Source organism: Pelodiscus sinensis, chromosome 9 (assembly GCF_052426305.1).
Source record: "Pelodiscus sinensis isolate ZL-2025 chromosome 9, ASM5242630v1, whole genome shotgun sequence".
Taxonomy (NCBI): domain Eukaryota; kingdom Metazoa; phylum Chordata; order Testudines; family Trionychidae; genus Pelodiscus; species Pelodiscus sinensis.
The window spans coordinates 61,124,107-61,136,601 of NC_143060.1; the positions used below are offsets into that span (position 1 = coordinate 61,124,107).

A 12,495-nucleotide genomic window follows, 5' to 3' on the forward strand; every position below is an offset into this window, starting at 1 on the left:
AAATTGAGTTAAACTGATTAGATATAAGTGCTCAGAAAATAAATTGTACTTTTATCAAGTTACATGCAACGGACAAATGTGGCTTCTACTGTGAGGAGACACTATGGTATCAACACATGGAATGGTTTAAAAATATCAGCAGTCTACAGCTAAATGAATATGAAACTGAAAAGGCCAGTAATGTGGTCGTCTAGTTCTCCCTCCCTGCAATTCAGGGTCACATGCTGTAACACATAACTCAGGGTTTTGCCAATTGAGCTTTAAAGGGACAGCCAAGTTGAATTTTTTTAAATAGACATTTTTAAAAATAAGTTTTCTAAAGCAACAACCTGAACTTAATCTGTCCTGAATTTTTTAAAAACCCTTTTAAAAACTGCTCCTTTGCCTATTTTTAGAAGAGTCTTTTGGCAGGCCTCAAGGCACCACCATGAAATAAATGAAGTCCCCCCTCCCAGTTTCTGTGTCACCACCCACCAGTGACTTCCTTCCTTCCTTCCTGACTCAGTTCCAACTGTGCTGCACCTGTTGCTGATAGGCAATGCAGAGCCAGGGGACTAGCATGTACTATCAATGAAGCATTGAAACTGACTAAAGACCAAGTGCTGCCAGATGCAGCAACAGGAATTTCACCTGCAGTCCCCTGCAACTATAGTAATACAAGGTGTCACTTGTAATAGTAAGTGCACAAACTGGCGATGGAAATGTTATTGTCATGTTAATCATGTCCCTTTCATTGATTGCACAATTAGGCATCTGCTATGAGGCTAGTCTACAATTCATTATTTGTTGGTCAGTTCTTTCTAACATTCAACCTAAATGATCTCTTTAATGTGAATGTTAAACCTCCCTTTGCCACGCCAAGTTTCTCTCTGCATCAAGCTTCAAATCTTTGGAGTGTAATTTTCCCCCTTAGTTCAATTCCATTGTTATTTTAGCTATTCTAAATCTTCCTTCACATAATCCTATCAGCCCCCTCATTCATTTTTATAATTTCTTTGAAAGGCTTCCTCCTTTGTAAACACCTTTTGAGTACAGGCAGTCCCCGACTTACGCGGATCCGACTTATGTCGGATCCGCAGTTACGAACGGGGCTGTCCCAGAGTACACGGACTGTGGGACCTCGCGGTCCTGCCGCCCGTGTACTCTGGGGCTTTCTCTGCGTCTCCCTGGTCTGCACCCCAGCTGCTCTGGTCCTGATTCAGCCGCTGCTGGTCAGTTTCAGCAGCGGCTGAATCAGGACGCCTGGGGCAGAGCAGATGGGGTGCTGCTGGGTTGGTCCAGTAGTGCCGAGGAGCGGTGCTACTGGAGCAACCCAGCAGCACCCCAGCTGCTCTGCCCCAGGCGTCCTGATTTAGCCGCTGCTGAAACTGACCAGCGCTGACTACAGGAAGCCTGAGGCAGAGTTGCTCTGCCCCAGGCTTCCTGGAATCAGCTGCTGATCAGTTTCAGCAGCAGCTGACTTGGGGAAGCTTGGGGTTCTTAAGTTGAGTCTGTATGTAAGTCAGAACTGGCGGTCAGTTTCAGCAGCGGCTCAATCTGGACGCCAGTTCCGACTTACATACAGATTCAACTTAAGAACAAACCTACAGTCCCTATCTTGTACGTAACCCGGGGACTGCCTGTACTGAAAAGCCCAGAACTATATGCCAATAACACTTTTCTGTAAAAGATCAGTAAATCTGTGATAACCACCATGTCACAAAGAAATAATACTAGATGAAGCTGAAGATTTTCCTATAAGAGTACATCATAAACAAGAGATTCTGGAGGCACAAGAGATGTGTGCACCACATGTCTGACTACTCCTGTGTTATGGAAGGTAAATGTGAAATATCTTTACCTGTTATTCAGAGTGGCAATGTACCCCTTAGCAAGTGAAATCTGTAAGTAAACACAGCGATGGACTGGGGACCAACTGACTAAGCAGCAGTTCTGCAGAAAAGGACCTGGGGATTCCAGTGGATAAGAAGCTGGATACGAGTCAGTGTGCCCTTGTAACCAAGAAGGCTAACGGCACACTGGGGTGCATTAGTAGGAGCACTGCCAGCACATCTAGGGTAGTAATTATTCCTCTGTTAGGCACTGGTGAGGTCACATCTGGAGTATTGCATCCATTTCCCTCCCTGCTTACAGAAAGAATATGGACAAATTGGAAACAGTCCAGCAGAGGGCAACAAAATTGATTAGGGGGCTGGAGCACATGACTTATGAGGGGAGGCTGAAGCATTTGGGCTTATTCAGTCTACAGAAGAGGAGGGATTTGATAGAAGCCTTCAACTACCTGCAGGGGGCTTCCAAAGAGGATGCAGAGAGTCTGTACTCAGTGGTGACAGATGACAGACCAGCGAGCAATGGTCTCAAGCTGCAGTGGGGGAGGTCTAGATTGGATATTAGGAAAAAATATTTCACTAAGAGGATGGTGAAGCACTGGAATGGGTTATGCAGGGAGATGTCATCTCCATCCATAGAGGTTTTCAAATCCCAGCTTGACAAAGCCCTGGCTGGGATAATTTAGTAGGGATTGGTTCTGCTTTTAGCAGGGGGTTGGACTTGATGACCTCCTGAGGTCTCTTCCAACTCTATGATTCTGTTCCAGTTTAAAAAAATGCTCAAAATACCAGTTAACAGATGCCTATGAATGTACTAATTATCTGCTTGTCCCAAGTTTCTCCTTCCTAGGCAAAGTTACCCAAGTGCATGACTGGGCAGGAGTAGACAGAACCACACTGTCTTGGAGAAAGGAACAAAGCCAATCTCAGACAGTGATGGCAGCTGTTTCTTTCCACCAAAAGCCTTCACACCTACAGATGGTGCGCAAGACTTCATACTTCCCTTTCTCCTTTAACATTTCTGTTAAAACATTGACTGAGCCCATGATGTCTCATGATATCAACTGTTAAAGAATTCAGGATACAGCTATAAGCAGCCTTTTGGCTTTGGAGAGCATAGACTCTGCTGCCCCAACATCTAGAAGAAGCCAACATGTGGTCCAACAATCCCTTGCTTTAATTTAATAAGATAAAGTTAGTAGAAAGGAGAAATTGCTTTGAAATGCACGGAAATTAATAAACAGCAATTCTTGTTTCTTCCTAGATACTCAAACTGCGGCACTTGCCAGAAACATCTGTTTCCACCTGAAAGGAAGATTGCTCCCTGTCAGGTGCAGTGATTCATGCTTTGCTTGGTTGGACTACAGTCATGGCCTCAATCCAAGGACTGATCATGGAAAGTAAATGGAGTTACAGCTGATGGAACATGGAATAGGCTCTCATCTTAAATCATGTTGCACTGTTTTTCTGCACTCTGCACTTAACAATTCTGGATTTAATATCAAGTCCTGGTCCAAAATACCTTTAGAACTATCCCTGTCCATATAAATACGACTGGAAAGCGCACAGAAGCTGAGAATACCCAGGGAGAATCCCTTGGGAGCAAGGAATTTTCATTGGCAGTCCTACCTTCCATCCTCTTGGACTGTTTCTTACAGCTGACGATCCTGGATACACCTAACTGTATCTTCCAACAACATCAATGATTAGGACTTTGTCATCATAAAGAAACTTGAGATTATCTTTCTGAAAAAACTAGTGTTCCCAGAGCTCGTGGATGTTTGCTCTAGCGCTCTAACCATGAGTTAACTGACTGTCATGCAACTCAAAAGTAGCTACTATGTTTGTAAAAGGCTAAATGTCACTTAAAATAGCACATCTTAAAATGCCGGCTCTGGTTTAAACAAATAATGAAGACAAACGCAATGACGAATGTGGTACATTCCAAGAACTAAGAAAGCAAAAGTTGAGCTATTAGAAGGAAAGAATTTTAGTCAGACTGTTATTAAATCTGTTTATTCTTGTTAACATCTGTTTCACTTAAATGATGAATTGCATTTTGAATAAAAATGCCTAGTAAATATCCAAACCCCCAACCCTTTAATGTGAGCTCTAACATCTTAGTACAATACACACCTCAGATTACCCAGTGGTACTCCCAAATACTACATTATTTAAGGTAAAACGAGCAGGAACCTCCTCCCCACTGAAGATATGACATAACAAGCCTTTTTTCTTTATATATGTAATCAAGAAATAAAAAATAGTACAAGTCCAATTTCTCAAAAATCCTTTGCAAGTCACTTATTGGCTTATTTTGGGAGTCCACGAAAGGCTGTAAGGATTGAAATAATCCAGCAATGAATCTTACCTTATTAAAATAACATTTTATTAGTCTGACGTACAGAATGAAAATGAGGCGAAATATATTATGCTGCTATTGCTCTTTATATAATCTGCAGAAGTGCTTAAGGCATCTGCATAGCACAAAAGAAATCAATTTTTTAACCTGCAGCAAGTCTTACCAAAGTCCTTGGTGAAACTGCATTCATCTTTTGCAACACATAGTAGGACTTGAATTTTGTTGCTTTTAGTGATTTTTAAACTACTTGCTACACAGACAGTCAGAAAAAGCACATATTTAGAAATCAAAACCAGCCTGCAGGAGTTCACTGCATGGTACATGTCCTGGTGTCCAGAACCCAAGTAAAGTGGCAAAGGTTGAAGAGAAAAGCAATACTGTCTGGGGAAACTGCCAAATTCAGTCTCCATCTATCACATTCCTACACTCACCCATTACTTCCTGACTTGGCACAAGAGCTCTCAAGAAGATAGGCTGACTGCTATCCATCTGAATGTGTGCTGCTGACCAAGCAACTAGATACTTTATACAGACAGAAGATGAGTGGGAGAGAGGGCAGCAGTCTGCAGTAAAGAGCAAGCTTACAAATCTGTATATCCCAGTTCCATCATTTCAGTGCCTCTAGACACAGAGTGGGACTTCACTTCGCCCTTCCTGTTGATGCAGCATATGCAGGCAATATTGTTCGCCATGGAGACAGCTTCTCATTCAGCTCAAGTATTGCTGAAATTCTGAGCTGAGAGGGTGGCTCTGGTTTGTATGCAGCATTCCCTCTAAGCTGCACACCTGCGTGGCTCAGAGGAGGCTCTGGTTTGTAATCAGTGTTCCCACTAAACCACGCACCTGTGTGGCCAGGAGGCGGCTCTGGTTTGTATGCAGTATTCCCGCTAAGCTGTGCACATGCACAAGTTTATCAAGTGCTGAGAGAGCCAACTGTCCAGGACAGTCTGCCAAAGGGGCTGCCATGTGTAGGATTTGCTAGAGTCCCACCTGACCTGCCAAAAGCCAGCTGGTCTTATGGAGGCAGTAAATGAGCAGCAGCATCTGGAGAGAGTGAAGGAACTTGAGTTGCAGAGGGAATTGGACAATCAGCTGAGCCAACTGAATATTGGAACGGGGTGTGTCTACTCCACACTGCTGTGTGCTCTCACCACTGCTTGTTCTCCCCCCTCCACCCAATTCTTCCCTCAGAGCCTGCCTTCATCATGCCACTCCAGTGTTCTCCTGTCTGTGGGCAGGGGAAAGAAGGTTGATGTTGGGGTGTCCCTCTCTCCCCCCATCCATGCATTCAGTCTCCAGCTGAGCTGGGATGACAGTACAGGGGGACTCTGTCTGTACTGCTGCCTTTCTGGGTCTGGAACTGGAGATGGTGTTCTGACAGGTGATGCTCCAGAGAGAGCCAGCTCCTTCCCATCAGCATGGGGAAAAACCTTGTGGATTATGAAAGCCACATGGAGGAAATATCCAGACCATGGTCCAATAGTGAACACACCGATCATCATAGCTGAATGTCTCTGTCAGGCTGTGGCAATGGGAACACTCCTATGGGACATGCCCCTCTTCCAGGCAGCAGATGCACTATGGGTGACCATCAGTTACTGGGAAGGTATCCTGGCAGGAAGTACACCTCAAACCTGGAGATCCAGGCAGAAAGTTGAAGGAGAAAGCTTCTCAAAAGGGAAGGACTGGAATCAGGGAAACAAAGTTCTAAGCTACAAGCTAGCAGGGAGGGTAACAAAGGAAAGAGAAGTGTGCTTTGGTTTTTCTTTTTCATAGGGAGAGGATGAGAAAAGAAAAGTAGTAACTACAGGTTGAACCTCTCTAGTTCTGAACCCTTGGGAAGTGACCAGGGTTAAAAGAGAGAAGTTACCAACCCACGGGAGGTCAATATTGTCTATCAGCGTCACCAACACTCCCACTGCTGACCGGACTCTTAGAAAACATTGAGGGGTATATAAGAGCTAAACAGCAGCACAGGACATTGAGAGCCAGGACTGGTGGCTGTAAAACCTTATGGGACTGTGGGAATCTTGGTCACGCCCATGATAAGTGGGCATCCAGCTACCTAAAATCATGCTGGACCATGGATGTTGCCAGACCAGAGCGTGCAGGACTAGAAAGGTTCAACCTGTACTAAAGTACACTAAAACTTACAGGTAAGGCTGAATAGCTGCAAGGAGAAGCAGGCTCTGCTGTAGATCCTGTCCCAGACCAAGGGGGCAGAGAAGGAACTGGGGGCTAGCTGAACCACACAGCGCTATGTGTACATATGCTGTTCATGATACAAGATTAGGAGGTATGCACATGTAGTCCAACAGGCACTACTGATGAAACTCTCTGATCCCAGGTGTGAGGGCTCCACCATACAAATAGTGGAGCACTCATAAGGACATCACCTGAAGAACAATATTTATCACACTGAAAATAGCAGGAGGGAAAAATCAATGTGTTAAGATAGTCTGTAATTCCTGTATTTATCTACAAGGAATTTATCTACATGCCATTTCCAACTGGAAGAAAAGTGGCCTGGGAGATAATCTGGAAGGGAGATGTGCATAAGACTCTTACTGTGAAGATGTGGTCTACATTGAAGACTAAGAATGCCTTTCAACCACGCACATGAGCAGAACTGGCAAGTACCAGATCACACTCCAACATGTGCATGAAGTGTGATAGGATCATAGGTCTGGGGAGAGGACTTGGGGGAAGCGGTCCAATGTGGGGGGTGGAGCAGGGACAGAGCTTAGAGGAAGAGGTGGATTGAGGGCAAGACCTGGGTGGAGCAAGGGTAGAGTGGACTCCGCACTCCCTCAGGACGGCGCTAGCTAGGTTGAAATACAGGGGCTCTCTTGAAATGATTTTATACTAAGGAAAGTTACATTGTTACTCTAATTAAGCCACAAGGCAGCCTACTATTATAAGATTGATTTTCACCCTCTCTAATGAAAGTTACAATCATTCTGCTCTTTTGAAATTTTAAAGATGTGAAAAACACATCATGTGTTAACTAGCAATTCCACTGCAAATCAAAGTTGCTGAAAAATTATGTTTGCAGACCTTCATTATGAAAAATCCAGTGTCAGATCCACAGCTGATACCAGGATGTTGAATACTAATAGCAAACTGATTTATTGATCATTTCCTAGATTGTAAGTGTTCAATCTGACTCTGTGAAACCTAATGGGAAACAAGATTTTAATTATTCTCCCCATATGTGATAACCTGTCAAATTTCGTGTGAAATTGAATACACTCAAAAGCTCTTTAATCCAGCATTCCAGGGAAACCCTGGGGTGACTCCATGCACCTGATCATGTGGTTTTTACCCACAAAAGCTTATGCCCAAATAAATCTGCTAGTATTTAAGGTGCCACAGGATTCCTCATTGTTTTTGCACGTACAGACTAAAATGGCTACCCCTCAGACATGTCTGAAGGAATGTTGGTTACTGCTGTTATTTTAAAACATTTTAGACAACTAAACAATTAATAAAAATCTAATGTTTTTTCAGTGTTCCTCTCTGCATTTAACAGTGTCTGGAAACACGAATTTCACATCTGTATCATGTACTGACATGAAAACATAATTTTTGTGCCTGCCGTTCTAGAGGTCAGGGGTAGAGAACTCAACTGCATGGCCTTTTCCCTGGGCATTTTGGAGATGGGGAATAAAACGAAGCAAAAGCTACTGTTTTAACATGAATAGATAATCCTGTGGAATAGGATTCTAACCAGAATTACCTCACCAAAGGAGACTTCTCCATCAAGGGGTTATACTCCTTTTAAGAGGGTACCCAGCCTGATCTCTTCCTAGCCCAGACTTTTCCACCAGATCAAGACAGTGCTATGGAAACCATTTCATATTTATCTAGAAGCCATCTCGTATAACAGAAACCATTTCAGCTTCTTGCTTTAGCACGTAGACCAGAGTGAACTTTGTCATCCCGTGAGAGAGGCCTGCAGGATGGGCTACTGGAATGTGTTAATTGGGCTGGCTGAGACAGGAGATGCACTCCCTAGTACCTGCCCGCCATCTTGCTGATAAGGCTTTGTTTTTCCAAGTTTAATTGCTGATTTCTGTAATTGGATGCCCTGACGTCAAACTGTTTGGCTAAGGGTATAAAGATACTAGGATTGACTGTATTAGCAGCCTTATTGGGCCCAGCTCTGCTGGGGTCACATTTGGCTCACTTTGCCTTATTGATCAATAAAGCTGTCTGTTTAGCCGCCTAAACTGAGAGAGGCCTTTGCTTCAACAGTGCTATTTGACCATGCAATGAATGACGTTTTTGTAACTCCATGCACAAGAATCCTACTGGGCTAAAAAGGGTATGAGTGAGCACTTTTATTTTTGAAGCACTGGGCAATTTTTCAGATTTACAGAGTGTGAATGTGACAGCCACTTTCTGAGGGCACACTTATATGCTTTCCCAGTTTAATTGTTCAGTTATGGAGCTGGTCTGAAAGGAAAAACGGGTAGCAGCAGCAACATGGAAGAATTCTTCATAGAGCTTGAGAGAAGCAGCAACTACGTATGGGGTTCAAAATTTCCTGCATGGAGTCAACAGAGCAGGGAGAGCCAATAGAGAGAAAGAAAGAGACTACTTCCCTACATGGAACCTGGGCAAAGGGCAGCAGTAGCAAAGAACTGCTGATATCTGAGTTTTATTAATTCTTCTTTCCCTCACAGCCCAGCCTCTGGTACTTATCACAATTTTTAGAGCCACAAATTCAACATTATGTATTCACTTCTTGATTAAATCAGACAAATGGGCAGGCTGTCAGGAAGGACTATAAACTGTGTTTTACAAGATTTTAGTAACTGACAAGATGCTAAAGAAAATGTATGGCAAATGCAAACACATCAGATTCATATATAATTTTCCCCCCGGTATGAAACCCATTTCAAACATTTCCAAAACAGGATGGAAACTGGCCCAAGATCTGACAGCATGTCACTATAATACCACCGTTGCTAAGCCTATTACAGAAATATGATTACACATAACAGACTTAAATCCGTTTTAAACTTTATTTCCAGTTTATACATTGTGGGAAACTTAACTCTCTCTTGTGGATGTTTTAAAATGCTGTACTAAAAAAAAAATGGATATAATTTTCAGAGAAGAAAATTCAATTCAATTATAATATTTTACTATGTTTCTACATTTTTCAGTTCTATCAACACTAATAAACTTGAACACAAACATTATTTCCAGCTACAGGTAGTAGTATTTCCACTGCAGGTAGTGTTGGATGCATGAGAAAGTGGCACTGGTTTAACTTAAACTGTTTGTTAAACCTTTATTTTTCAACAGCTATAAACGGTTATTGGACACGTTTCTGTCTAGGAGAGGCACACACTGGTTTGGTTTATATCAGTTTCTAACAGATCTAAACTGGAACATAACACTCAAACCAAACAAGAGTATCCACGCAGCTTTTTCTGACAGGTTTAAGTTATATCATTTAAAATTCACACCTTAAAATTGCTTTCTTACAAAGCCCACCCTATGATGATCTCACAGTAGACCTTCAGGAATGTTGAGTTTGGACATCCTACATCTATACAACAAGCCATTATTTTGACAACATGTTGAAATAACGTCGAGCTGGAGGACTTCTTATTCCGATTCCTGTAACCCTCGTCGGAGGAAGAGTGACCTTTCTTGGACTCGTTGCTGTGTAGACAGCACCAAAAGTCAAAATAAGCTATTTCGACTTAACTATGCAATTCGTGTAGCTCAGGTTGCATAGCTTATTTCGGCTTTAGCCCTGCTGTGTAGACATGCTCTATGTGTTATATCTTCCACTAATTATATTAGAGGTAGATAAGTAGCTTACCAGAATAGAAAGTGTTGATTTTGGCAAGTTCCTTCTCACAGGTTTGGAAGAACTTTTCCTCAAACTTGGCAAAATACCTTTTCACCGTGTCCTCATCTGTGACTGTGAAACAAAAAGAAAAAGTTTACATTAGAATAAAACAAGAGGGCCACAAAATCACATGCCAGTATTAATCTCTGTATTCTTCAGTGGCAAATGTGAAAATATTTCTCCAGAGAACAAGCCATTTTCTCCTGTAGTAATTGGCAGAATGTCAGGAAATATCAAATTCAACGACTCCTTGAGGGGACATAAGCCACACTTGACTGGAATGATTTTTGTTATCTAATTCCAAATCTTTGCACAATGGAGTTTAACAGTGCCCAAAGAAGAGCAGAGAGAGGAAGGAAGATTAATCAAGATAAGCAGTGACACACAAAGTGCAGCTACTGAGCATACAAAGACATATCCCCTTAATTTCACTATCTAGTCTAGTTCATCCCTCTCCCAGCCAAGCACTACTGTTAAATCCCATGCACTCTCATTTCTGGTACCTAAACCAATATCCTGTATGCATACTGCACCTTAGTAACAGATTAGTTGAAAAGACTGCTCTTTTACTCTAGGAATTCATGCTGGATTTTGTGTCAGTCCATAAAGGAAATCAATTTAAGGATGAGTTAGAGGTAGACTGGTAAGATTTTGGTTTATAGATTTTATTTGGAGCAAATTCAATCTTATCATTTATTATCTATTTCTTTGGCGAAAAGAGTGAAGTAAGCAGCGGGTTTCTAAAATACGGGACTTTTTGCAAGCAGATAAGAAAAAAGAAGAGCTGATTATAAACAATCCCTGTTTTTTTTTTTTTATCTCTCTCTCTCTCTCTCTCTCTCTCTCTCAAACTTCAGTCAGTGCTTCTGATACAAGCCTGGCCAAAGTGTTTAATAAAATACAGGGGTGATTCCCAAGCACGTTTAGTACATCTGAAAGCCAAGGTACAGCACAGACAGAAGTAGTTGTACATATTTCAAGTACTGTATTTCTGTCAATGTTTTACCATTACATTCCTACATTTTTGAGGAGTAACTTCAGTTTGCACTATGCTGGAATTGGTTTACAAATTCTCCGTGAAGAAGAGATGCTGATATTACCATTTTTAAAAAGAAGTTACTCAAATTAGTATTATTTACATCTATACTGATTTGCAAAACACTAATCTGTATTTCAAACACAAGTCTCCGACTCTTACACAGAGGGCCAAATGTAATTTTCTGCTAGCATCCGTGGGTTGCAGCACCTGCCTGCCTTCCTTCCACTTGGAAATATTCTGCCTCAAAATATTTTCCAGTCATGTGGGGAAAAACAGTACTGTATCTTTCCCCTGGCCACCACAGACTTCCTCTTTACACTGCTGGTATTGTACTACTTCTTTACCTGGTCATATTCTCCCTCCTCAATTATATGTTGTTCATCTTTTCCCATCCTCCCCAGATCTCTCTCTCTGATTCATTCTGTTGTGCTGTCCCAGCAGGCTTCCATTTCAAACTTGCACAATGTTTCATTTTGAAACCAACCAAAGATTCAGTCTTATTTTAAATCACAGGTAGAGGTGGCAGCTCTCTACTGCCTTTCAAAACAATTCACTGTGGCCACATACAGTAATTCCTCATTTAACACGTGCTTAACACGTTTTCACGATAGCATGTTTTTTTAGGGAACATTTTGTGAATTACACGACCGTCCCCGGAATAACACGATTTCCCTAGCCGGCCCGTTGCTGGCGGCTGCGCAGGGCTTCCCCTGCCTCCCTGCTAAGTAGCGGAGGGTTTCCCACTCTCCACGCTGTTCCCCGCTGACTCCCCCTCGCCGGACGCCTTGCCCTCTCTCCTCCGCCCCCGCTTGCAGGCAGGTGGCAGGGTTTCCCCAACCGGCCCGTCGCTGGCACAGGGCTTTCCCCGCCTCCCTGCAAAGCGGCAGAGGGTTCGCTGCGCCATTCCCCGGCAACCCCGCCCCCTCTTGCAGGACGCAATGCGGGTCCCAGCAGACCCGTCACGAGCATACTCCAATCCAATCCCCCTCCCTTCTCCTCCTCTTTCCTTCCCCATAGCCAAACACCAGCCCTCCCTGCTGTAACCCAGTCCCCTTTTCCCCCCAACGTTATATCCTGGTCCCAACAGACACCACCGCTTGAAAAACAACCCCCGCCTTTTCCATTATTTTCAATGGGAAAATTGACCCCGCATAACACGTTTTCACTTAAAACGATCATTTTCTGAAACATATCTATAGTGCTAAATGAGGAATTACTCTATTTCAGAGTCTGAGGTAATTAATTCCATGCTAGGGAAACAACAGTACATAAATTCCTAGGAGCCATTTTTCGTTAGTATTGGCATGAAGTAATAAGAAAGGAACAATTATGCCTTATCTCAGTCTCTCTGCTTGTCTGCTAAGGACTAGCAGAGGAAAACAAACCTTGAAAA

General features: G+C 42.8%; 1 protein-coding gene across 2 annotated transcripts in view; it reads right to left on the minus strand.

The window, feature by feature from the left end:
• Positions 1–12,495, minus strand: part of XPR1 (xenotropic and polytropic retrovirus receptor 1) — a 167,513-nt gene that overhangs the window by 58,972 nt on the left and 96,046 nt on the right. For both annotated transcript variants that reach the window (XM_075936816.2, XM_075936817.2), the window contains exon 3: positions 10,034–10,135. In XM_075936816.2, coding sequence (XP_075792931.1) covers positions 10,034–10,135 — 102 coding nt within the window. The remainder of the gene's footprint in view (positions 1–10,033; positions 10,136–12,495) is intronic.